Source organism: Pseudoliparis swirei, chromosome 11 (genome assembly GCF_029220125.1).
Source record: "Pseudoliparis swirei isolate HS2019 ecotype Mariana Trench chromosome 11, NWPU_hadal_v1, whole genome shotgun sequence".
NCBI lineage: Eukaryota > Metazoa > Chordata > Actinopteri > Perciformes > Liparidae > Pseudoliparis > Pseudoliparis swirei.
Window position 1 is genome coordinate 21,753,475 of NC_079398.1, and position 27,503 is coordinate 21,780,977.

Consider the following 27,503-nt stretch of genomic DNA (forward strand, 5'->3'; position numbering starts at 1 on the left):
AAAACCAATAAACAATTTGATCACAAAAATATCCGGCACGTGCGGTGACCATCAGCTGCCACCAGGGGGCGACGCGGACTTTTAAACACACACGTTTCATGTTTAGGATTCTTTCCTTCCAGCTGTTTCATAATTGAGTCACAGCTGTAAACTCCGGCGCACTGAGTTAAAGGCACGCGACACGCACGACACACTTTCAAGTTAAGAGTTTATCTGTGCGTGCATGCGCGCGTGTGTGTGTGCGTGAGCGGGTTGCATACCAAGGGAGAAAGTCGGTCACAAAAGAAAGCTTTGAGTCCCACAGTGCACGCGGTCGGTCCCCTCCATGTTTTCCCTCGGCGGCTCTGCGGACTGATCTTTGAACCCGGTCTCTCTCTCTCCGATAGATCCCTCTCTCCCTCTCTCCCTCGCTCTCTCTCCGATCGTCCCGGCGGACCCGCACGGCTCATCCTGACTGAGCGCGTCTCCCTTGGATGATCCCATCAGGCCAGAAGGCGCCAGCATGCCGTCTGCTGTGACATGGACCTGATCCTGGACCCAGAACAAACTCCACGGATTTCTTGATTCATTTTCTCTCTCTCTCTCTCTGCAGAAGAAGCGGATGTATTCCCTGCAAAGAGACAGCGAGACAAAGACAAGCAGCCATGTGGAAGTTAACGTGTTTCATTGCGTGCGTTTTAGTTTGTATTCCCAAGTCTCTGAGTAAAAAGGTGACTGGCGCGGATGGACAGGTATTTCTAGAGGACATTTTAACCTATTATGGTCAAAATCAATCAATCTCGATTGATAATCTTGATAATTTACTGCTGGTATTATCAGACAAAAAATCTCAGGCAATAATTGAGGGAAATCCACTGGCATCCCAGGAGGTGAGATCATTTCTGTTTATTTCAACTAATTATTTATTATTTACACAACAGACTGAATGGCATTTACATTAGCTTGTTATTGATTATTATTATGGCGTGAAACTGGCTTTTTTATTTAAAAAACTCGGTACGTATTACATTATTGTATATAATTTGTTTGTTTTTTAGCCTATAGTAATTAACAGATAGTAAAAGCCTGAGACATTCCGTCTAATATTTTTTCTGACTGTTATCTGTTTGCATTTGTAGTTTAACATGATCATTTTGACTTATTCTTTTTTTTTATTATTGTTTTTTAGTTTGTTATTTCTCACTTTTCTTTTATTAATTGTTCTGTGGGCGGTGCTATACTAAATAAACATATTTATTGTTATCATATAATTATAATTGTTTTTCTTACTTAATTAATGCATTAGTAATGCAATAATTAACAAGACATGTTTCTTTATTGAATTGGGATCTTTATTAACATTAAACTTATGTAAATGTACACATATTCTAGTACAGTTTTACTTTCGCTCTCTTTTCTTATTTATAATATGTTAAGGAGGACTTCATAATGTCATTCATGAATCCTAAAAACATAACCTAAGTTGCACGTTTCATACACAAAGATGAATCATCCATCTACAAGAAAGCTGATGCAAGAAAAAAGAGCATTACAATCGAAACAAGAAGGATTTTAGAGACAAAATAGAGATTTAAAAACAATAATAAAGATATTTTAATGTTGTCTCTCTGCCCCTCAGTGTCCCTCCGCTGAGCAGATCTTGTCCCACTTTGGGCTCAGTAATGTGAGTCAGCTGACTGTGGGACATCTGGGGAGGATCTGCCCCGCCGTGTTGACCCAGGTGCTGCTGCCCTCCTGCCCCTACATCGACTCCAAAGCTCCGCAGCCCCTCGACTACTCTGGTGAGACCCCCGCTAATTCACAGTTCACGAGGGTTTGTTGCCTTGAGTCCGGCTGACAGTATTACTCAGTCACCGTGGATGAAGGAAACTCCTTAAAACCCTAAAAAAACAAGAGGATGTGAATCTGGACACTGATTGGCTGAAGTGTTATCTGACACATAGTTCAAATCAGAGCTTATCTTCACTCTCTGTTTTCATTGTTAAAAGATTGTTTAAATGAACACATCATTATTCAAACCTATGACACAAACATCAACTTGACTGAAAACAATATAATTAGATATAATTTAGATTATTATTACATTCTACTCACATTACTGAAACAACCCCTTAAGTTGTTGTTGGATCGTGACAACAAAAATTAAATAAACTGACTTACTATGGAATAAATGAAATATGGTACTTTACAGGTCTTGTTATTAGCAATTTAAAGGTCTGTATAGAGAAGTTTTAGAAAAATATATATACCCCAAAAGTTATGGACATTTGCTACACACATCCTTTATAATAGAATACATGTGGTTCAGTTCAGCTTAACTATGAATATAGAAATCTATATCGCTTGAACAATACTCTGAATGCAGATCAGTTATGTCACTTGAAGTCAGTCAGACAAAATGTTCATGAGTCAAAGAATGTAGGTCATGACAATTATCCTCAAGGTCATCTTGGAAAACTTACTTGTTATCCCACACATCCTGATAGTTCTTTGCCATTAAGATTTCATTTCATTCCAGGAATAGTTTGTGAATATAGGTTTTAGTTTGGCAAAATATTCTCACTGCCAAACTATTGTTTCCAAAGTTAAGCAGAAGCTTTGAACCTCCTCGACATGGACAGAGGGAGAACATCTAGCGTCAGAACACGGTGTGATGCGATCACAAGCTCCAGAAACGTTACCAAATGGACCTTGTGTTTAAATTACGTTGGCAACAGCTGTTTCAAATGTCAAGAATTCACTTTGAGTCTGAGACAATGTTAGTCTTTGCCTTCACCACCAGGAAGAAACACATTTAAACACTTAATTATGGAGGTATAATAGATATGTGTGTGGATATAGGCTGACAGTATAAAGACGTTTAAAGAACGTCTGGAAACAAACCTTGTCCCCTTACTTTCTTTGAATTTGACCTTTATTTCAGATCGATCAATTGAGAATTCTTTATGACAGGAAGGAAGTCGAGACAAACAAATAAAACGTAGAAACATCTCAAACAATCTCACACAAAATGTACTTTCTGGGGAACCAAATTATGATAACAGATGCAGTGATCAGAGACGTTTGTAATGTGCAGTTTCAGCTCCTTCTGCAACTCAAGATTCTTGGAGGCGGACCCGTAGATTTAGTGTCACCATAATCCCTCTGACAGACCCCCTCGGACAGACCCCCTCTGACAGACCCCCTCTGACAGACCCCCTCTGACAGACCCCCTCGGACAGACCCCCCCTGACAGACCCCCTCTGACAGACCCCCTCGGACAGACCCCCCCCTGACAGACCCCTGGACAGACCCCTCGGACAGACCCCTTGACAGACCCTCTGACAGACCCTGACAGACCCCTGACAGACCCTCTGACAGACCCCTTTGACAGACCCTCTGACAGACCCCTTTGACAGACCCCTGACAGACCCCTCTGACAGACCCCTTTGACAGACCCTCTGACAGACCCTCTGACAGACCCCTCTGACAGACCCTCTGACAGACCCTCTGACAGACCCCCTCGGTCAGACCCCCTCTGACAGACCCCCTTTGACAGACCCCCTCTGACAGACCCCCTCTGACAGACCCCCGTGTCCTTGAGCCAATCAACGAAACGATTTGGTCCACAGAACCAAAGGCCGAGTCAATAAACAGTCACACAGTTTTCTTTGGCGGCTCATACGTCTAACAATGTGAATCTAGAAAATGAATATTGTGGATTTCATTCCACAACTGTATGATATATGTTAATATGGCTTGGAATAAGTACTTAAGGTGCTTGTACCTTACTTGAGTTAATCCGTTTATGATACTTTACAATTCTACTGCTACTTCTCCAATTTGGAGGAAAATATTGTATTTTATACTCATTACGTTTATTTGACAGCTTTACTTAATGACCAGTATCAGATAATTAATACAAAATATAAATAAACTGATAAGTAATGATATATTATTATATTACACAGCAGTAATAAAGTAGATAAAATGAGCTCTGCCATTACCTATTTATTGTCACAAAATGGTCCATTCTGCAAATTTTTTGTACTTTATGTATATTTCAATTACCATACTTTAGTACTTTTACTGACATTTCATTTTGTAATTAGGACTTTTACTGTTCTGTGTGTCTACCCAGTGTCTCTTGATTGTTAATTCCCTTCACCTGCCCTCAGACACGCCTGTCTCCCTGATTACTCATGCCCAACACCTGTGGTTTTCCCTTGTCCCCCGGCCAGATTGTTGTCTTTGTTACCCGTCGTGAGATCCTGTAACTCTCTTTACTGAGGAAACAGTCAAAGTCACACGAGAGACTAACAACACGGGGAATTCACAATCGGTAACAATCACGGGAAGTAATGACGAGTAACAAAGACGTCAATCTGGCCGGGGACAAGGGAAATAATGGGAGAATATTTAAGGGGGGAAACCACAGGTGTAGGGCATGAGCAATCAGGGAAACAGGCGTGTCTGAGGGCAGGTGAAGGGCATCAACAATCAAGAGACACGGGGGAGACACGCAGAACATGGTGTTGCATTTAGGAGTGTTTTACGCTGTAGTATTGAGATGTTGTAATATTATATTGTATTATGCAATATATTAATTTAGTTTTAGTTTAGTTTAGTATTGTTTATTTCGATCAATACTATACAAAAATAAAAATTTCAACAAAAGAAGAAAGTGGCCGACCGAAAGGGTCAAGGCTGAAAGCTATCAAGCTTATAAGTGCCCTAACCTATGCTTTCATGAAAATACTTATTTTAGAGAACCATATACATACAATTTGAATACTTCTTCTGGCTTTGTTGCTGCTAATCCGCTCCATTGTCAACGCGATGTTGTTGACGTCCTCTCTTTGTTTCTGAGTTCATGAAAATGTCTTATTGGATCCTCGTGTTTTAATCTGGTCCGTTCAGCTCGGCTCATCTCTCTCTATCTCCGTATTACTTGGCTCCACTCTTTCAAATTCAAGTACATTTTATTGATATATTGTTGTCGTGTATTTTTATTCAGTCAATCAAATCGAATACAATACAATATTATTCTATATAATATACAAAAGAGAAAGACTGAAAAGGTATAGGTAGAAGCAAAAAATGCTTATAAATTCCTATCCTGAATTAAAATCAAATAAATCAGAAAATTAATATAAAATAAAGAAAAAGCCCATAAATAAATCACACATTTGCCTCACAGGCTTTACAATCCGTAAGGTGTACGACGTGTCCTGTCCTCTTCGACCCTCGCTGCAGATACACGAGTAGAACTAAATAAAAGTGGACCCGTCTCGCCGTGTCCTGGATTGACTCTCAGAACCGCTGACCTCTCGGATCCGAACGCTCGCTCCTTGGTGCTGTTGACACAGTTACAACCAACTGTGACTGTGGTTCATGCGGTTTCTTCACCGGACAAATACATCGTTTTGTGTCTTGTTAAATTAAACTGTCTGTCTGGCAACTCGGTTGTGATGCATGTTTAAAAAAAACTAGGTTTCCGTCTCAAATAATGGAAAATAATATGACAACAAAAGATACTTTAACAATCGTGCTATGTGGCTGTAGATGAATTTAGTGATAATTTATCAATCAGACACGTGCTGGTTCCCATGCTGCAGGGATGACACGGAAGTGAGCGTCTCACTGGGAAGGACGAGGGTATTTTTTTAGATTAGATACTTGTGTGTTTGATTAGGATCCTATCAGACACATGCTTTGACATTAATCATCAGACAAATGAATGAGAGAAACAATTACGTGTATCAATATCTTTTGAGATTTCTCTCATGATCAGAGACAAAGTCGTCCTCTTCCGATCACTGTTGACCAAGAGCTGGATTCAAAGGGTCTTTGACCTCAATTCCTCCACAGTCTTTCAAATCTCCTTGTTATGATTTGGAGTGTTTCCTGTTTTGTTTTGAAGTCCCTGTCTCGTTTCCTGTTTCCCTGCTCTTCCCTCCCTGTGCTTGTCTGTTTCGTTCCTGATTATTCCCAGCCACGCCCTGATTGTTTCCACCTGTGTCTCCACCTGTGTCTCGTTTCCCCAGTGTATTTAGCTTGTGTCTTTCTGTCTGTTCGTTTTTGTTCCTGTCCGGTTCTTGTCCCTGTTCCTGCTAGATCTTTAATAATAAATCCTGTGTTTTCGGAGAACTCTGCCTGCTGCGTTTGGGTCCAAACCTTGCCCCACCTAACACTCCTACTTTTGTTCTTTTAACCCTCCCATTACCTTTGGGGTCAATTTGACCTCATTCGATGTTTAAAGTCTCAAAATATATGATTGACATCATGTTTTTTGTTTCATATTCCACAACTTTTCCTTATTTTATGAGAACAACTGGGTAAACATAAAATGAACATGATGACATGTTTCAAATATCGTTTACACAACGAGTGCACATCGGTGTTCTTTGGTGTCAATTTGACCCCGGTCTGAGATATCAATGTTTTATTGACCTATTTCATAAGTTTGGGTTGTTTTGGATGATATTGAGGTCACTATAACTATATCATGCAATTTTTTTAAATCTTCAAAAAGGTTTTGGGCCCTAACATAAGCAGCAAACCACAGATAGTTCACACATGATGCGGGGGAGGGGCAATTAGGGCTATTTAGGTATCAGCAAACACACATTACGTACCTGACACTTAAACATGGGAACTAATTGGAATTAGAATAGCTGGAGTCCAATTGACCTCGAGGGTAAAAGATGTTAGTTTATTTGCAGGTAACAGGAGGGTTAAACACATTCCTGAGGAAAAATAATCCTGTTAAAGTGATGTATAACCAACTCAAGCAGCAGCATTATTTTTTAGAATAAAGAGAAGAACATTTGTTAGAAAAGATGAGTGACACTCAATTTAGCTCATTGAATGAGAAAAAAAGAGCTTAAAAAAAGAAGAGAAACAGTATTGTACACCACAGCAACTCCGCAATAACAAATAAAAACCTCCTCTGTGCCCTGACAGTGTGGGGTTATGGGTTTCTGGCGGTCACTGTGATCAACCTGGCGTCTCTGCTCGGCCTCTTCATGATCCCCTTCACCAAGAAGCCTTATTTCCCCAAAATGCTGACCTACTTCATCGGCCTCGCCATCGGGACGCTCTTCTCCAACGCCGTGCTGCAGCTCATACCGGAGGTCCGTAAGCCGTCGTTTCGGGTTTTTGAGGGCGTTGCGTTGTCGTTGCCAACACGCCGCTAACATTCTCCCGTTAATCCACAGGCTCTCGGGTTTGATCCCAAACGGGATAACTACGTGGCGAATGCAGTTGGAATATTTGGAGGGTTTTATCTCTTGTTCTTCGTGGAGAAGATACTGAAAATGGCTCTCCGGGTTGACGATGAGGTAAGATATCGGTGAGGGAGTTTACGAGATGCACTTTTATTTTATCGCAGGGTGATGTTCTTCTTCCCGCAGTTGTACAGCCACTGAATTTATGAACAAAATAGGCTGCTAATGAGGGCGATAACACTTTATGCGAGGCATATACATTATTTCGTGCTGTTGTTTCTGTTAATCTTTCTGGGTCATGGACACAAGGGTCACGGATGGTGACCTTCAACAAATCTGAGAGGTATATGACGGCACAGCTTCTGTATTTTTAACTTTAAACTAACAGCTTTTAAAAACCTGGAAACAGGATGCAGAAAATCCCTGAGAATCAAAATGTTAGTTTATACGGGACAAGAATAGTTTCACATGTTGGGAAATATGCTCTGCGTTTAATATGAAGCTGAGTGGGTTAGTAGCAGTTTGAATCTTTGCTGTAAATATTTGCAACCTACACTACCGTTCAAAAGTTTGGGGTCATCCAGACAATGTTGTGTCTTCCATGAAAACTCACTTTTATTTATCAAATGAATTGAAAATTGAATAGAAAATATAGTCAAGACATTGACAAGGTTAGAAATAATGATTAATATTTGAAGTATTAATTTTGTTCTTCAAGCTCAAAGGAAGGCCAGTTGTATAGCTTATATCACCAGCATAACTGTTTTCAGCTGTGCTAACATAATTGCACAAGGGTTTTCTAATCAGACATTAGTCTTCTAAGGCGATTATCAAACACAATGTACCATTAGAACACTGGAGTGATAGTTGATGGAAATGGGCCTCTATACACCTCTGGAGATATTTCATTAGAAACCAGACGTTTCCACCTAGAATAGTCATTTACCACATTAACAATGTATCGTGTGTATTTTTGCAGACTTAAACTCTTTGATTATCCCATCAGTCTCCCAGTTCATGAAACCTTCGTGGGGTTTCTCTCTGTTCCTCCCGGGCCGACTCCACGAACCCCGGACGTCAACTCTCCCGCTTATCTGACTTTTTCTTCGTCTCGGGTGTCCTCAGCACAACCACAGCCACTTCGCTCCTGCCGAGCGGCCTCAAGAAAACTCCCTGCACAACGGAGACCTGGCGGAGAAAAAGGACGCCCTCGTTTTGACCAACGTCAACACCATCCCCACCGACAAGAGCAGCCCGGACCCGGACGCGGAGGCAACACCTTCTCAGGTACCGCCGCTCGCTCTCCCGGCTGAATTAAACAGCATGTTGCTGTCATACTTTTTATTTTCAGCCTGCTGGCATTGATCGGCTCTGTGTGCACACGTGTCACCTTCACAGACACGGCGATCACCCTTGTACTCAAAGCGCCTGTCTAGTGAGTCGTCCGTATAATAAGATGATAAAAACTGAGTTGTCTTAAGTAGTCGTGTGCTATCGCAGAAGCACCGGACCGAACGCATCATGGACCATCATGTACACGTTGGCTACGTGAACAGTATTCACGAATATGTCCTTGCCCTGGTTTACCTGCAAGCTCAGGTGTTTAGTTTTACTCATTTATTGAGCTTCTATCAGTGACACAAGAGGCGATTAGCGCCGCTGTTAATGTTTAACGGTGAAATCTCTCGTGTCATGTGGAGAAGCCGGGTTGGAAGGGATCAAAAGACTAAACAAACAGACGGGCCGGTGTCACCGAGGGATGAAGGCCTCGGGTCCTTCCTCTCCTGGTAAAGGCTGGAACTGTCTGGCTCGAGCACAAAGACCCCTTGTTGGGCCGAGGCTAATACAGGGGCCGCTTTGGCAATGCCCGGTGTCCTCAGCCAAGGCCCAGAGGCTCTGCTCATGTCCGCCCGCTCTCCGGTTTCCCATTAAAAAGACTTGTGCCATTATATTTGGAACCGAAGAGATCCGATGTGAAATGCTGCACATTCATTCGGGGGAAGTACTTCCCGTAGTTTGATTAATTAGCATCGGTCACATTCGGTGGATCCAAGACGTTTTAGTTGTTTTAAGCCTTTTGGATCTCCTTAAAGTTTTGTACATGCATGGTCTCCAGAGGAGGAATCCCTGCAATAAAAGATGATTCATTTTTATCTGATTTAGTTTCTCCACCAGAAGTCAGTGACGCGTTAATTCAGCAATAGTAAAGTGATCTGCCAATTAACTCCTGTTACCTTTACATTTACTAACATATGTGACCCTCGGGGTCAATTTGACCCCAGCAATTAAAACCTCCAGAAAATTATTTGAATTAATATTGTTTCCCAAGTTTAAGTGTGAGGTACTTTATGTTTGTTTGTTGACTACCTAAATATCCCTTTAAATATATAAAAAAGTTGATATTTCTTATCTGTTTGACACAGTGAAAAACAGCCTGGGGTCAAATTGACCCCAAAGAACACCGACATTAAACATTGAATGGGGTCAAATTGACCCGAAAGGTAACAGGAGGGCACAGCAATCGGACACAATTTGTATTTATAATATACATCTCTAGTTCGTTATATCAATGATGAAAAGCCTTAAAAGAGACACACTACACACATTTTCAGGTTCATACTTGTATTTTGTGTTTCTACTGGAACTTGTGTATCTGCTTTAATGTTGAAAAACACTATTACATCCAATACTTTCTGATCTAGGATTCTCAAAAAAAGATTCTGGCACTCCAAAATCCTCAAATATATGCACAACAGCACTGACTAAATTTTGTTTTATAATATTAATAACTTTATATATAACTTGATACAGCCCCGATCAGAGGCCAAAAGCTGTTTTTCTGGCTGATTTAAACTTTGAGTTTTCTTTGTGGCTGACTGATGCCAGCCCACAAGTCATCGTTTACACATCGCCGTCCTCGTAAACAAACGGCAGCTGTAGTCGAGGGCCTTCAACCCGTCCCGTCTCTCCTCCAGAACGCCCAGGCGTCGGGCGTGACGTGCCGCTGGCTGCGTGGGAAAGAGATCTCCAGCATCAAGACGGTGGCGTGGATGATAACGCTGAGCGACGCGCTGCACAACTTCATCGACGGCCTGGCCATCGGCGCCTCGTTCACCGTGTCGGTTCTGGCGGGCTTCAGCACGTCCACCGCCATCGTGTGCGAGGAGTTCCCCCACGAGCTCGGTGAGTGAGTCTCCGGACCGGCTCAACATGTCCAACCTCGCTCCAATCATTTGTGTTTGGGATACTGGTGGAGATTTCCAAAATTCCCAAAGATGACATATATTTCAAGGCTGAATTTAGGGAAATGTGTCTACAAGACATCTAGAATATCTACATTGGAACAAGTTTAAACGTCATGTAGCTCCAGTGACGAGATGGAACAGGCGTGTATAGAATATGTGATTCTGTGCGACAGAGGGGAATAACAAATTAATAAATTTTTAACAGGAAAATTAGGATTTAAGGGAGTAAAATCAGGTTCTATCTTTTCACTTGCACTGAAAGGGCCACTTGGAATCTGGAATCTGTATCGCTCTACTGACATACGGCGGAATTGCACCCAAACTTTTACTGAATATTCTCCTCAAATGTTTTTTCACTCCATACACTGAATAAACTTAAAGTACAAACCACTGTAATGTAATCCAAAATAAGCATCATACTCTTACTTAAATGAGGGGGACAATATGAGAAACGCAACAACTGGATTATTCTATCGCGTTACATTTCACAGGTGTTTCAATTGTTCTGGTCACTTTAAATATAAAGAGAAAAATAACTTGCTTTGTATTTTTATAACATACCACGTGACGTAAAATCTGTTTTTAAAAATATATATCTTTGACTTTATTCCGCTTTATTAAACAGCTGATAAATAAGAGTAGGCGGGATACGAGTGGACAAACTGGGGTTTTATGGTATTTGTCTTAAACACTTGTTTTTTTGCTTTTATTTAGCAGAAATTAAAAAGTGTGCTTGGTTTGTTTTAGGGTAATTCATGTTTGTGCCAAAGCTGAATAATAAAGATCTGTAAAACACTTATCAAACACCTCATGATAGTTCTTTAGTTTGCAGTTTAAAGTCTTACTGATAACATTCTTCAACACAAATATTTAAGTGAAGTCAAAAGCTCTTTTAATCAGAGAGAAATGACTCATACAGCTTTTTAAACAATGCTCGAACTGCCTATTTAACGTTGGCGTTGTCGCATGTTGCCTCTCTCTTCAGGCGACTTCGTGATCCTGCTGAACGCCGGTATGACCGTCCCACAAGCCGTGTTCTTCAACATGCTGTCATCGGTGTCGTGTTACGTGGGTCTCGTGTTTGGCATCCTGCTCGGGAGCAACTTTGCCCCCAATGCAATCTTTGCCATCGCGGGAGGAATGTTCCTGTACATTGCACTGGCCGACATGGTGAGTTAGATTACACGGCCGCAGGAAACTCTACACGTGGAAAAGATCGCTGTTCATTTGTGCAAATCCTGTCTTCTGTTAGTGTGAGTTAATGTACATTTATATATTTGTTATTGTCATTAGATTCCACGAAAAATACAAAAACAAGCAATGTCTGTCTTAAAACTTTCTGACTTCCCGACTGTCTCAGTGACGCTGAACCCAAAGTCCATTGATCCCTACTGAAGATGTAAATCTTTAAAGCTGCTATCATGAATATATTTAGCTTAACAAACACGTTTGTAAAAGGTGTTACTTATAGTGACAAACCCACAGAAAGTTATCCGCTGACTTCCCCAGCGACACCGGGTGTACAATCATCAATCAGGACATGCATATTAATATATCCACAGATAACGCACTCTTCGAAGCAGAGTAGGTCAAATGACGTCTGTGACGTCTTTCTCAACAGCGTTTCAGTGTCTTTCGGCTCATTTGTCTTGCAGAAATATTCGATTCATTTGGTGGCCATAAACTCAAAATTCATGCTAATGTTATGAAAATAATACATTTAAAAAAAATCTAATCAATAATACTTCCCTTTGTTACTAAAGAAAGAGGCTGTGAAATGTTCAGAGTGCTGCATTCTTAAGAACATTTAATTTTTGTAAATGATTCAAAGTCAACAACGCCCCTATTCTCTCATCAAAGTTTAGATATTTCTATTTTTCAAGCAAAGAGTGATTTATTTAGTGAAAATATTATTTTTGAGAAAACTTTTTTCTGAACCCGATGAGGCCAACATGTAGTTTTTTAACACCACAAATTAACGTGAGCTCTTTTTTCTAGTTTGCATGGGAACTAAATGATACTTCCAGCCTCGCAAATAAACCAATCTGCACTTCTTGTGTGTTTGTATTTACTTCCCATTGTGTGGACTCTGAAACAATAATGCCATTGTATGTTTTTATATACGATTTCTTTTTCTTCATCTCAGTTTCCAGAGATGGACAAGATATTACAGGAACAGAAGCGGACTTCCACAAAGGTCATCTTCTTCGTGATCCAGAATGCAGGGCTGCTCACTGGCTTCGCCATCATCCTGCTGATCACCGTGTTTGCTGGAGAGATCCAGCTGGGCTAGAGGGGCGAGAGACTGAGGAACCGCAACTAGAAAGCGAAATATATTTTCTCATTGAGTTGCTTCTGTTTCTGCTCATTCAGCTGGGCGGCAACGTGAATGTAAAGTGAATGAATTGTACAAACAAAACCAAAATGTTTAAAGGAAAGGTAATGCTTTTTATCCATCTTTTGACTATCGAGTTAATGGAACGTTTGCACCATTTTTTTAAAAAAAAGGAAAATCTTTACAATCATTTGATGTGTGAACTTTAATCATGTTGTGTTTTTCAGGAGAAAATAAATTATTTTTTCAGTCTTCATGTTGTGGGAAACTATCTCACATTTATTGTACCGATCAGCGTTGTTATCAGTCGTTGTTTTGTCTCTGAGCAGTTATACCTCTGGTTGTGTGACCTCTATGATCTTAAGTGGTTCCTTTATTGAGTTTTTCAATATAGTTTGTATTTTCATGTCAAATTTTGTAAAGCTGTCAGTTAAACTGATTATGCTCCCATGGGGGAAATTTTTAACAAATCACCACCACCAGTTTAAATGACTCGGTAGGTGCAAATCACTTGAACCTGGTTGATGAGCGGTTGCAAGTAGACCGAGGTTTTAATTAAAGGACAAGAAGCCCAGAGGGTTCCTAAACACTGCTGCAGAGCTTCATGAATCTGTTAAAATATACGCCGAGTTTCTTTTCTCACTCAAAGTAAATACTGGATTATTAATTTTCGCCAACAACAAACCATTTAAAATCTAATCGTATGTACACAATGTCAGTTATGAGCAATATACTATAGGGTTGAATCATAAAAGGCTCAGAGTGGGGTTTGCATTATGCTATATTTAATTGAATTCCCCTTTATACAATTTGGTTATAAACTGCAGTTAAGCATCTTTTATTTATTCAGTTAAATATAAAATGTGCTTTCTGTACATTTTATTTCCCAATGTGAAGGTCAAATTCAAATATATTGATTCTAAAATGAGCTTAATCATAGTTTAGCAGCCATAAATCCTTAAATATGTGTCTCCAGGATGGAGAAATAGTGAAAAAGATATATTGTTGTGTAATCAGAGTGGTGGAAGAAGTCTCATGTGAGGTCAGTTAAATATTATAATTACTTTATATACTGCTGGGTGGCTTAATATAGAATAATACATCATGATTCATGAATTATAGGTTGATTATTAGTTTGTAAAAATAATCTGAATCTACAATGTGATTTATGGTAAATGTTGCCAAATAAAAATGTAGTGGAGTGTGAAATGGAATACTTTAATAAAGTAATAGGCCCATATAAGTACCTCAGAATTGTATCTATGTACAGAACTTGATTATAACTACTTAGTTTCTTACTATCCCGTAATACTTAAGTACAAAAATAAGAACGAATACTACAGAAAATTAATGTATTGTGCTTCCGACAACTGAATTCAAATGCATATTTTCCAGATAAACAAGAGAAATCAGAAACATGTGCAGAACCAGTGGTGGGCCGTCAGGGCCAGCAAGGCCTTCTCTGCTGGCCTAAACATCATCAGAATATAATTTTTTTTTGAAATAAATGTTCCCACAAATATGTATTCAATTATTCCCCAGAATAAGAGTTATACTCTTCATTTCATAGCTTTCCTCTTGGTTGCACTGCTTCCAGACCCAGATTGAGATTTGGAGGGCTGGTCTTTATGTTAGATCTTTTATCCAATCATATTCAGCCATCGTGTGTTGCCAGGGGTCTAAAATCTGCCCTTAGGCCTTCAGAATCAACATTGCGGGCGCTGGTAGCTTTAAGTGAATGAGAATGAAAATGTTGTGTCAACCAATCAGCTTTAGAGTTGGCTCCTGAAGGCCTGCTAGCCCCGGAACCGGCACAGGAGCAGCGAGCAGGCGGAGTGCGTGCACGTCTTTTGATTGGATTACCAATATTGAGAGGCGGGGCCTATGGCAGGTATATGCAGAACCTCAGAACTAGGAAACTGAATTTGATAAACGAATTAATTCGCGTACTACTAAGCTATTTTTTCAACCCACAATGGCGGAAGGAGGAGAAGATATCGATTTGGTCGAGGATATAATTATAACGCCATTCTCAAGACGAACTTTAAGACCGACGCCGACGTTACAAAGCCCGTCACAGGCGGGGAAGGGGTTCGTTCGCCACTTTCAAAGTTCCAACTACGAGCAATATCAATGTCTCAGGCTCCGAAAAGCTCTGCACACCGGACTGCTGGGAATGCCTATTATTTGCAAGTGATCGATTTGGTGTTTGGAGCCACACTGGCTTTGCAAACTTGAGTTGTCTAACCAAGGCAGCAACGTACGGCTCGGCACTTACAAGCATCGGTGCTTTTGAAAACTTTTGTGGACACCCGAGCGGATCTACAGATCAACGAACAAGCGCGCAGGGCAACCGATCTGCACAATGAAAAGGTGAAGAAAAATAGGGAAATATTAAAAAGACTCACAATTGTGTCATGTGTTTGGGTAAACAGGAACTTTCATCTTCATCATCACGGTGAAATTGCTCTGGGTGACAATGCGCTGTATAGTGAACACACTGTAAAAAAAAGTTGGACTTAAAGCTCAAAGTTTGTGGACCAGAAATGGATAGAAGAAGAATATTAATATTACTCTGTTGCACTCGAGTATGTTCTTGCCTATTAGTTGAACTGTACTGTATTGTACATTTCCACTGCAATTCTCTGAATAAAAATGTCAATTTCAAGGTGACGCAACGCCTGGTTATCGTGCGTCTCTGTCTAACTGTATCGTGTCTAAAGCCATGGCATCATAATGATAGTAATAAGAGGTGGATTAATTCGGGTGGGACTGTAGGACCTCACTGAAGGCCCAGGCCCCAGGCCCACGGCCCGCCACTGTGCAGAACCAACAGCTAATCTGTAGTTTTAGAGATAAGAGGTATTATAAATGAGCATACTGACATGACATTAAATTGATTGTCAGATGTTCTTTTACTGTTTTCTGTCAATAAAGGAGCCGTTAGGAGTCTTTGTTTATGAGATAAATACAGACCGTGAGCCCTGCTGCAGGCGGTATTTACTGACGGGAGGAAACCAGCCACACAAGAACCCGGAAGTACGAGCCTGTCAAAATAAAAGCCAAGGCAACAGTAGGATTGTAGCCAAGGAGATAATATCGTTTGATCAAAGTGATTTTACTGTGCAGAGTTGTTGCTGTTAGCACTCGTGTATTTTCCCACTGTATTGGGCTGTATCTTAACGCAGAGTATAGTCTTTATGAGGAGACGCAGAGTAACGGCGTGTACCCCCTTTTTTTTTTACCAATCGATGGCAGTATACGTGTATTTAAACTATACATTTAGTTATATTTACCTGTCTCTTTGATCTAGTTTATTGATATATTGATTATACTGAAAGTCGGTCTGCGATGCCATACGCCGGTATAAACAGGAAGTGGGGCATCAGAATCAGAATCAGAATCAGAAACAGTTTTATTGCCAGGAATGTTTACACAAACGAGGAATTTTTTTTGGCGGAAGGTGCAACATTTGGACATGACAAACAAACAACAATCAACACGACAGAAAGACGACAAATAATGTGAAAGTGTTTGGGTGTGTGCTTCAAGTGGTGTGTTTTAGTTAAAAGTGTATGTTACGCGTGGCGTGTGTTTAAGTTAAAGTGCATGTAAATAAAGTGGCATGTGTGGAGGAGGCCTCAAGTTAAAGTGCATGTTAAAGTGACGTGTGTGGAGGAGGCCTCCAGGAGGGAAGAAGAAGGAGGAGGGAGGAGGAGTGGGAGGAAGAGGGAGGAGGAGGAAGAGGAAGGAGCGGGAAGAAGGAGGAGAGAGGAAGGTGGAAGAAGAGGTGGTAGTCCTGGGGGTGACAGTCAGTCAGTCCCGGGCTCCATTGATGAGCCCGACTGCCGACGGGAAAAAACTTTTGGTGTGGCGGGTGGTCTTTGTCATGATGGACCGCAGCCTCCTCCCCGAGGGGAGGGACTCGAACAGGGAGTGTCCAGGGTGGGAGGGGTCAGCGACAATCTTTCTGGCCCGCTTCAGTGACCTGGAAGTGAACAGGACCTGGAGGGAAGGCAGATTGCAGCCGATAACCCTCTCGGCCGAGCGGATGATGCTCTGCAGCCTGCACTTGTCTTTGGCTGTGGCTGCAGGGTGCCAGACGGTGATGGAGGAGCAGATGATGGACTCAACGATGGCCGTGTAGAATTGTACCATCATTCTCCCTGGCAGGTTGAATTTCCTCAGCTGCCTCAGGAAGAACATCCTCTGCTGGGCCTTCTTGGTGATGGAGCGGATGTTCAGCTCCCACTTGAGGTCCTGGGTGATGATGGAGCCCAGGAAGCGGACGGACTCCACAGCGTCGACGGGGGAGTCACACAGGATGAGAGGGCGGGTGGGGCTGCATTCCTCCTGAAATCCACAACCATCTCCACTGTCTTTAGAGCGTTGAGCTCCAGGTTGTTCTGGCTGCACCAGGTCACCAGGTGGTCAGTCTCCCACCTGTAGGCGGTCTCGTCCCCACCAGAGATGAGTCCAATGAGGGTGGTGTCATCCGCGAACTTTAGGAGCTTGACGGACTGGTGACTGGAGGTGCAGCTGTTGGTGTACAGGAGAACAGCAGAGGGAGAGAACACAGCCTTGAGGGGAACCTGTGCTGGTGGTCCGGGAGCCTGAGACGTGTTTCCCCAGCCTCACGTGCTGCTTCCTGTCGGTCAGGAAGTCTGTGATCCACCTGCAGGTGGAGTCGGGCACGTGCAGCTGGGAGAGCTTGTCCTGCAGCAGGGACGGGATGATTGTATTGAAAGCAGAGCTGAAGTCCACAAACAGGATCCTGGCGTAGGTTCCTGGGAGTCCAGATGCTGGAGGATGTAGTGAAGGGCCATGTTGACTGTGTCGTCTGCAGACCTGTTGGCTCTGTAGGCGAACTGCAGGGGTCCAGGAGTGGGTCGGTGATGGTCTTGAGGTGTGACAGGACCAAGCGTTCAAGGACTTCATGACCACAGAGGTCAGGGCGACGGGCCTGTAGTCATTGAGTCCTGTGATCTTGGGTTTTTGGGACGGGATGATGGTGGAGGCCTTGAAGCAGGCTGGAACGTGGCATGTCTCCAGGAGGTGTTGAAGATGTCGGTGAACACCGGAGACAGCTGGTCAGCACAGTGCTTCAGGGTGGAGGGGAGACGGAGTCCAGGCCCGCTGCTTTGCGGGGTTCTGCTTTTGAACAGCCTGTTGACGGCTCTCCAGGATGACGAGGGTCGTCGCTGAGTTGATGGAGGGTGCTCCAGAGGTGTGAGCCCCTGATGGGCTGGGGAGGTGGGCTGATGGTCTGTGGCTTGTTGATGGGGCTGTGGGGATTGTCTCAGGACTGCTCCATTCTCTTTCAAAGCGGCAGTAGAACTCATTGAGCCCGTCTGCCAGAAGCACATTGTTCATGGAGTGGGGTGATTTGGGCTTGTAGTTGGTGATCTGCCTGAGCCTCTCCAGACAGAAGCAGAGTCGTTTGCTGAGAGCTGCTGTTGCAGTTTCTCAGAGTACAGTCGTTTAGCATCTCTCACCGCCTTGCTAAACCTGTATTTTGACTCTGTGTACAGGTCCTTGTCCCCACTCCTGAATGCCTGGTCCTTCTGCAGTCTTAGCTTCCTGAGCTCCGCTGTGAACCAGGGTTTGTCGTTGTTATAACTCACCCTGGAGCTGGATGGAATACAGCTGTCCTCACAGAAGCTGATGTAGGAAGTTACAGCCTCTGTGTACTCATCCAGGCTGTTGGTAGCAGTCCTGAAGACATCCCAGTCAGTACAGTCCATGCTGAGTTCAGTGACATCCCTAAACTCGTATTTATACCTCTAGTAAAATAAGCAACATCGCTTCAACATAGTTTTTATACCGCATATACATATATAAAGGATCTATGTTTGATGAATACTGATGTTTCGACAATATTACATATTAAAATAATCATATTGACAGAATTTAGATCAGGGGTATTCAACTAAAATGTTAAGAGGTCCAGTTAGAGAAATTTTCTTGAAGCAAAGGTCCAGAAGATCATAATGTCTAACTATTTAGTGTGATATATATAGCCTGGTAGTTGTATCAACATCTGCATGTAATCAATACCTTTCAAATCAAATGAATTCAGTACGATTAAAACACTTTTTAACAATATTTATTATCATGTAACATAGAACTGAACTGCAGATATGTATAATGTTCTCATGAACTAAATAAAAATAGGGCTGCATTTTAAAATAAAATAAATACAAAATGAAAATTGTGCATGTAATAATAAATAATAATAATCAAATAAAGTGCTTAACTTCAGAAAAATTAAATAAAGGGAGGAAAAGCTTAAATTTCCCATTTGTTTCACAGTCTCAAACAATTTTACAGATAATAAATCTCAACACATCTTAACAATTGAACAGTTTTAGAGCATCACTCTTGCATCCCACTCCCCCACTTGTTTGCTCAGTGTGAGAATTGAGCTCTAGCTTGTCCTGCCAGGACTTTAAACCTGGGCTTGAATGGAGTCAGGGCCATCCTCATGCACATGTGGAGGTGCTCATTGGTGAGCCTCGAACGATATTTATTTTGATGATATTCATCGTGGAGAAAGCTGCCTCGCAGTTGTAGGTGGAGCCAAACATGGTCAAGATGTATATGGCAACTTTCCTCAGACCTGGAAAAGCTGTCTCAGGGACCGTTTGGAGCCAGAAAGTGGAAGGGTCAGTTCTTAGAAACTGCTCTTTCAGGGACACATCTGCTTGGAGATCAACCAGTTGCATCTGGAGAGGCCCAGGATTTACCCATTTAAAGTGCTGTGTGACTTCCTTTGAGAACCCCCTGACATCAGTGATGATAAATGGGTTCTGAATGAACATGGTGAGCTGCTGTCCAAAGCTGAAGCTGTCAAAACGGTTGCTGAAGTTTACGATCAGCTTATCAATGAAGTCAACAAAAGAAGACGCATCTCTGTCCCTGAACCTGTTCCTGCACTGCTGGGAAGTGTGCACAGTCTCCCTGCAGGTCTTCCTTGAACAACTCAAGTTTCTTTTGAAAGGAGCGGACAGCGGTCATCAGTTCACAAATTGAATTGTCCTTGCCTTGTAGCCTCAAATTCAGTTCATTCAGATGTGCAGTGATATCAACCAAAAAGGCCACATTATCCATCTGTTTATCATTTCCTAAAAAGAGAAAACTGTGTTGCTTTCTGATGTGTTAGCTCTGCCAAAAAGATGCTACTTCCTCCTGATGGACCAAAAGCGCTAAGACCCTCCCTTTGCTGAGCCATCTCACATTATTGTGCAGCAAAGATCATCAGCATTGGCATCAACTTCTCTGAGGAATTCCCTCAGCATGCGATGCTGGGTGGAAGAGGATGCCCTGAGAAAATTGATCATTTTCATCATTGTATTCATCACTTCAGCATGCTCATCTGACAGGGAGGCACAGAGGACAGATTGATGAATGATGCAATGGTAAGCTATGAGCTCTGGATTGTCCTCTTTCAGTCTTGCTACAGCTCCTTTCTCTCTCCCTATCATAGCAGGAGCTCCATCTGTGGTTATTGAAACCACTTGTGTTGGTTCTATTCCTCTCTTCGTTAACATCTCCTTAATGGCCAGGTAGATATCTTCTCCTCTTGTACTGGTCTGAAGGGGAGTGACACCTAACAGGTCTTCACAGAATGCTTTCTGGTCTGTGTTGAAAAACCTGACGTACACTAACAGCTGAGCATTGTCACAGATGTCAGTGGACTCATCCACAGCTAAGCCTACACATGGTGCCTTATGTATGGCTTCATTTAGCTGGGTTAGCACATCCTGAGTTAATATTTCACTTTTCTTTGTGGCAGATGATGCTGACATGGGTATTTGCTTTATCTTATCACAAAGCTCTTGTTTTGGTTTTCCGTCAAGTAATGTTTCAGCGACGACACTCATGCATTCTTTGACAAGCCCTCCATCAGTAAATGGCTTTTTGTGTTGCCCCAAAATCCAAGCAACTCTGAGGGAACACTCATGAGCACGTTGTTGGGCAGTGAACGTGTGGCTCAGGATCCTGGTGGACTGTTCATATTGGGCTGTGAGACCACTTATTTTCTGTGATCTCACTTCGGATTTGAGTGGGTATGTTTGTTCAAAACCTCTATGTTTTGTCTCATAATGGCGTTTCACATTGCCACTTTTAATAAGTGCCACGGTTTCTGAACATATAAGACACACTGGTTTTGTGCTCCTGTGGGAAGTATGAACAGAAATGAGTCTGTCCATTCCGGATTAAATGCTCTATTTTCGCTGTCAACTTTTCTTTTTTTGGAGAGCGACATTTGTTCCTTATGTTTCTCCCTTTCTGTCTCACTCGCCTTTTTCTCAACTTTCTCCGGCGCAGTTGTCCGTTTCTCTCCCTTTTCGCTGTCTCACTCGTCTTTTTCTCAACTTTCTCCGGCGCAGTTGTCCGTTTCTCTCACTTTCGCTGTCTCACTCGCCTTTTTCTAAACTTTCTCCGGCGCAGTCGTCCGTTTCTCTCCTTTGTTTTCTACATGTATCGCTATCTTTCTTTTTCTTTCTACCGTCTTTTCAAGTGTAACCTGCCTCTACTTTCTCATCTGTCTGCGTAGCGCTGTCTGTTGAGACGTAATGTTTACCGCCGAGAATGCATAGATTTGATTGGCTGAGTGGTATCACGTGGGATGGCTTAACTCGCATGCAATTGGTCTGTGCGTTTCCGCATCCGCTAAACCACTACCGTAAAGACTGCAAAAGCTGCGCCGCGCCGCCGGGTAAAAAAATTAAAACACCGTCAGGTTTTAAATAATAACCTTCTGTTTTGGCTGGCGGTCCGGGTCCGGATGGGACGGCCTCTGGGTCCGGACCCGGACCGCGGTCCGCCAGTTAGTGACCTGTGATTTAGATAATGATAATCCCATACTGGACTGACGGACATTTGATTGTCCCATTCTACCGAAAGTCCCTGAATCCATCCGATCGGAGGTTAGAGGGGAACGAGAGAGAACCGAAGCGAGACGTGACTGACTTCTGGAAACTTTGCTACCTCCAGCGGCTCTACACCCAGAACCCACTGGCACACCTTATGAAGTAAAACACGGTAAATTGTGTTTCTTTACTTTAGTTTATTCCCGCAGAGAAAATTGATATAAAATCCGTGGCAGCTCTGTGAAGCTAGCGACCGTTAGCTCCCTGTTAATCAGTGGACTTAACGTCAGCTAACTAGTGTTTGTCGTCTTTGATCCTAGCTAAATTCATTTGTGTGCTTTAAATATCAATTCAGCTAAATGTTGAGGGACTACGTGATGACATTGACGAGTAAAGTTGACGCTACTGGCTTTTGTTTAAGAGCAGCTATCACGTCAAGTGGTTCACGTTATTGACTCTGTTTAGCATCGCGAATTTAGCTAACTTTATTCATATTGGTTTTTATTGATTAACGAGTTTGCCACGCTCTGTTAAGATTACAAAACATGCATTCTTAAAGACGCATCAGTAGGGGCGAGATCCCCCTAGCGACGCTGGCACTCAGTGGCACTTGCCAGTAGTTGCCGCAGCTACTCAGCGGCACTTGCCAGCAGTTGCCAGCAGATGCCACTACTCGTCAAAAAGTGCCAGCAGACAGAAGGTCGACCAGGCGCGTCTGCGGCATGTCTGCGCAGTGACGAGTCTGCGACGACTCAGTGACAAACTTCACTGAAGTGCCCGGACAGCGGAATAAATCACTTTCATGATCACACAATGGAGGAGCTGCGGTTTAGCTAGATAGATAGATAGATAGCTAAAATAGCTAGATACACAGATGGATGTGTGTGTATGTATATATAAAAAAGACACTAATTAATATATATATATATATTAATTAGTGTCTTTTTGTAGACACTTACTTACAATATGCAATAAGATAGTGCTGTACATTACTGCTGTACTATATTTAATATTGTTTTGCTACTACTACGTTTCACTTCGTAATCTATTACACTTATATAGGCTACCATGATATTGTAACGTCTCGGACGTTATGGCACTGATGACACGGAGACGGGACGACGTTATTAATCCTCCCTTTATTGGGCATCCACCAACACAGACAGCGTGCTCCTCTCAGCTTAGCAGGTCGAACGTCAACAACAACGGTTCCCGTCAACCACCCTTAACTCCCGTTTTCCGACAGGTTAACCCCGCCTCCCCTCTACTCCGCCAATCACAGGCACGCCCCCTCGACCAGCACGCACGGTGCCACACTGTGATTGACAGCCACTTCACAGGGTCGCTACAATATATTACGAAGTGAAACGTAGTAGAAGCAAAACAATATTAAATATAGTACAGCAGTAATGTACAGCACTATCGCATATTGTAAGTAAGTGTCTACAAAAATACACTAATTATATATATATATATATATATCCATCTGTGTATCTAGCTATTTTAGCTATCTATCTATATATCTATCTAGCTAAACCGCAGCTCCTCCATTCTGTGATCATGAAAGTGATTTCTTCCGCTGTCCGGGCACTTCAGTGAAGCTTGTCACTAAATCGTCGCAGACTCGTCACTGCGGCCGACCCTCCGTCTGCTGGCACTTTTTGACTAGTAGTGGCACTTTTTAACTAGTAGTGGCACTTTTTGACTAGCTGCGGCATCTGCTGGCAACTGCTGGCAAGTGTCACTGAGTGCCAGTGCTTAAACTTTAGACTAACAGTGGCATCTCCTCAAAGGAGAATTTCATGGAGGTATAACAGTATGACATGGTAAAAAAATTAATTATATATATATTTTTTATTAAAGAAAGGCGGGTACATTATACATATCATGGTATATAAGTGTTATATATTACGAAGTGAAACGTAGTAGGAGCAAAACAATATTCAATATAGTACAGCAGTATTGTACAGCAATATCGTATTGCATATTGTAAGTAAGTCTAAAAAAATACTAATAGCAAGTCTGTGGCACTTGCCACAGACTTGCCACTGAGGTGCCACTGAGGTGCCAGTGAGGTGCCAGTGAGGTGCCAGTGAGGTGCCAGTGAGTTGTCGCTGAGTACTGGCACCGAGCGGCACTTGCCATAGACGTGCCACTGAGGTGCCAGTGAGTTGCCATTAAGTTGTCGGTGCCAGTGATTGCACTCGCCCTCTCTCAGACGCATACTGTTCCATAAAGTCAGTATTAATGAACAGTATCACTATATTGTACTACAATAATTTCTTTTCTGAAAATGGGTCGTTTTCAGACTCTGAATAGGCATTGATTACAATGTAAGCACATTATCATCGATATTGTGTTTGTGTTCTACCTACTCCACTTGCAATTTAGGTTATTTAAACAGATCATTATCAATAGTTTAGTTAACTCATTACTTCAACTCATGACATTATCCTACATAGATGAGAATCCCTCAAATCTAATTATAATTCATTATAATAACATTATTCGATTTCTGGAATTTCTCGTTACTCATAAGCAGACATCCATGCCAATACTTGTGTATGTCTGCAATGAGTTTAAATGAACCTGTATATTGCACAACACAGATTACTGGTCAGGCTTTATTAGAAGTATATGTTCAGCATGTCCAATCTGTATTGGTTATTATCTTCGCATTCTGCGGAAGGTTATGTTTTGATCGCTGTGTATTTAGATGCCAGAAGTGAAATGTTTGTCTGTAAAGTTGTGAAACTACAGCTGCTCATCCTGATGAACTGTATCATCTGGTCAGAGACTAACGGCCTCATAGTGTATAATCAATGCTATGATGGCTCCATCTAGTTTAATTCATATCTGGCTGTATTAATACTAATATTAGTGACATTTGTTAAGTGTTGAAAAAGTTGGTAAAAAGGGAACCATACAGATGTTTTATTTATTACTATTATAGATAAATATACCAGTCTCGTATTTATGGTATTGTATTGAATTCTGGTATCGGGTATCATGATATTTATGGCAGGTATGTAAAATGTATAGAAGTTATAATATGAGTATCGTGACAAACAGGTAGAGACAGAACAGATTCAGGGAAAAGTCCATGAGGACTGTTCAGGCAAAAAAAAGGAAGTTGGTTCATGAATGACTTTAACCATATTATATATAATGACAATGTATATTTGTTATTACCATCATTACAGGGCTGAGTCAGAGCGGAGGACCTTTTGTTCTTAAACTGTTTATTATCACAATTTAGATTTGTGGTCAGAACAATAAAATGACTGTAGTTGTGGTTCTAAAAGCTTTGAGGCTTCAAACAACGTGGATGTGGTGTGGTGACAAAAAAAAAGTCACCTGTGCCAGCATTTCTCAGCTCTACTTTTGTCCTGTATGTTTCGGTCCACCTGCCACCTTTGATGCATACATTACAAGCTACAAGAGCCCAACGTGATATCTTTAAGTTTAATTTCAAGTTGCTCAACCAGATATCTTAAAACGTTATCCCAACTTAAATCTAGAATATGCTACTTGGGAAATCCCTGTAGTGATTTAAAACTATTTGCACTACAGTTTACTTTTTACAGGGATAGTCTTCAGCACACTGTGATTCTTGAAATGCACAACATTAAAGGTCAACGGAATTCATCTATAATTGCAAACTAATTACCTTCGCATTGAAAATGAGGAAGGTTATGTTTTGATCGCCGTGTATTTATTTATTTATTTGTATGCGTGTTCCTCGCATAACAAAAAAAGTATTAAACCGAATCGCATGAAATTTGGTGGGATGATTGGGTATTATCCGGCGACCATTTGATTAGATTTTGGGATCGGTCGGGTCAAAGGTCAAGGTCAAGGTCATGGAAAGGACAAAATCTTCTTTTTACCATAGCACGGTCAATTTTTATTCAATTAGCATGCAACTAATGCCAAAATGTTCATAATTCAATGCCCAATCTTGTGATATGCGAAGGTATGCGCTCTACCGAGTGCCCATTCTAGTTTATCAAGTTGTTTGTAGTATTTTGTCCCCACTTACATTTTGCCCTCCTGTTTTTTTATTATTTTTGAAAGCAGGGCTGAGCCATGGCCAGTATTCAGATCCGGAGGTATCGGGACGCCGACGTTGAGGCGGTGAAGGAGATCTTCACCATGGGGATGAGCGAGCACGTGCCTTCGTCCTTCATGCATCTCCTGAAACAGCCGCCGACCCAAATGGTGCTCATGTGCGTGTTCTGCGCTCTCATTACCAGCTCCAAGTCCTTCCTCCTCCCCATCCTCGCCGTCACCCTCCTCCTGGCCGGGGCCAGGCAGTTCGTCGTCCACGTCTTCAACCGGTACATCGACACCTCTCTCGAGAAGGACCTCAACGACATCAACGGAACCTACATGGAGAAGAAGGACTCGTGCTTTTGGGTGGCCGAGGTTGAGGACCGGGTGGTCGGCATCGTGGCCTGCCTTCCTCACGAGAAAACGCCGGCGTGCTTGGAGTTGAAACGCATGTCGGTTCTCCGCAGCCACCGCGGGATGGGCATCGCTAAGACCCTGTGTCAGACAGTAGCCGGTTTTACCCGTGACAGAGGTTATGCGGCGGTCATCCTGTACACGTCTGTGGTGCAGACGGACGCTCAGAAGCTGTATGAGCACATGGGCTTCGAGAAGATAAGAGAGTTCGTTGTTCCGGAGATCGCTGCCAAAATCATCAACTTCACTCTGATTGAATACAGACTCGATTTACAGAAAGATGGGAAAAGCGACTGAGTGGTCTTTAAAGTGAGACGCGCGAGGACTGGGACATTTCACGGCGTTTATAAATTTAGATTTATTCGGTCATAGCCAACACCGTTTTTTTAACAGCATACTTCACACATTCTGTTCATATTAGCATTAACAAAGGAGAGCCTGTTGCTCTTTGTTTTGCAGGACACTTAATGTACTGAGGTATCAAAGTATTGTCCTCCGACATATCTCATACGCGTGTGTTATTTCTAGTTTTCTACGTCACCTTTTCATTAAAATACCCATTCTTTCAGTTCCTCGTTTTCTGCTAATGAGCTGTGTTATATCACCAGAGCAATCTCACCAGTCGTCAGCTCCGTTCGTACCAAGAATAGGAATGTGCTCGGGGAACTGTTTTCCAGTGCGTCACTCTGAAACAGACCTGCAGCTTTACAATTTTCCTCTTTTTTCCTCATCAACACATTTGTTCTGCTGAAGGCCCAAAAGAGAGTCGGGCACCTGTTCAGCCAAACAGGATGAACACGTCTCTGCTTTCTGCGAGCCGGAGGAAGGTTGTGGACACAGGCGGGCGAGGATCCTGCCGGGAACTGAACCACATTTTGATGGGTTTGGGTAATACTGAAGTTCTGCCCTGGGCTTTGTTTTGCATCCCGGATGCTACACGGTACCCGACTGATGCTCACAAACTGGGAAGTTGTCAGATTGTTTTATTTTGGTTTCATATCAAACTTGTAAATTCAATCAGGATTCAAGGAACAGGTTATGCCAGGTTATAAAGTGAAACACGGAACAGACACACAAAATAATAAAATACAGCATATAAGAAATGTGGATTCACAAGCAATTTAGTTGAATTGTCTTTTCATTAACATGGTTGATTTTGGTTTCCAACTATACAAGTGTATACATTTTCCATGTTAATTTCCCTTGTCTTTCTCAGTCCTTTGTATTGTTCTTCTTATTTAAACAAAATGTATCTAACTTAATTTAACATTATTTGCCTTACAGTACACATGACATTTGTCAGTGGTATTATGTACAAAATTATCTATTAAAACATGATTCACGCAACATCTGGGTTTAAACCTTGTCATCT

General features: G+C 42.1%; 2 protein-coding genes across 4 annotated transcripts; both read left to right on the top strand.

Moving 5' to 3' along the window:
* The first annotated feature begins 242 nt into the window (after positions 1 to 242).
* On the top strand, positions 243 to 13,042 carry slc39a8 (solute carrier family 39 member 8). The gene is made up of 8 exons (XM_056426388.1): positions 243 to 869; positions 1,619 to 1,781; positions 6,946 to 7,115; positions 7,200 to 7,322; positions 8,334 to 8,495; positions 10,184 to 10,391; positions 11,439 to 11,623; positions 12,600 to 13,042. Exons 1-8 carry the CDS (start codon positions 645 to 647, stop codon positions 12,744 to 12,746), a joined length of 1,383 nt encoding a protein of 460 aa, XP_056282363.1. The 5' UTR covers positions 243 to 644; the 3' UTR covers positions 12,747 to 13,042.
* An 8,221-nt stretch (positions 13,043 to 21,263) lies between these two features.
* nat8 (N-acetyltransferase 8) lies at positions 21,264 to 27,478 on the top strand. Of its 3 annotated transcripts, none has more exons than XM_056426969.1 (2): positions 21,264 to 21,836; positions 25,745 to 27,478. In XM_056426969.1, the coding sequence occupies exon 2, from the start codon at positions 25,754 to 25,756 to the stop codon at positions 26,426 to 26,428; it is 675 nt and encodes a 224-aa protein (XP_056282944.1). In that variant the 5' UTR covers positions 21,264 to 21,836; positions 25,745 to 25,753; the 3' UTR covers positions 26,429 to 27,478. The 3 variants fall into 3 exon arrangements, with proteins under 3 accessions (XP_056282944.1, XP_056282946.1, XP_056282945.1); XM_056426971.1 differs by having other exon boundaries at positions 21,264 to 21,826; positions 25,742 to 27,478; XM_056426970.1 differs by having other exon boundaries at positions 21,264 to 21,826.
* The last annotated feature ends 25 nt before the right edge of the window (positions 27,479 to 27,503 follow it).

What these genes read in the sequence shown, in the direction of transcription:
- slc39a8 (XM_056426388.1), top strand. Translation starts at nt 645, where the DNA reads ATGTGGAAGTTAACGTGTTTCATTGCGTGCGTTTTAGTTTGTATTCCC. An exon ending in CTCTCCGGGTTGACGATGAG is followed by an intron (nt 7,323 to 8,333) that starts GTAAGATATCGG and finishes GGGTGTCCTCAG; the next exon opens with CACAACCACAGCCACTTCGC. An exon ending in CGGAGGCAACACCTTCTCAG is followed by an intron (nt 8,496 to 10,183) that starts GTACCGCCGCTC and finishes TCTCTCCTCCAG; the next exon opens with AACGCCCAGGCGTCGGGCGT.
- nat8 (XM_056426969.1), top strand. Translation starts at nt 25,754, where the DNA reads ATGGCCAGTATTCAGATCCGGAGGTATCGGGACGCCGACGTTGAGGCG.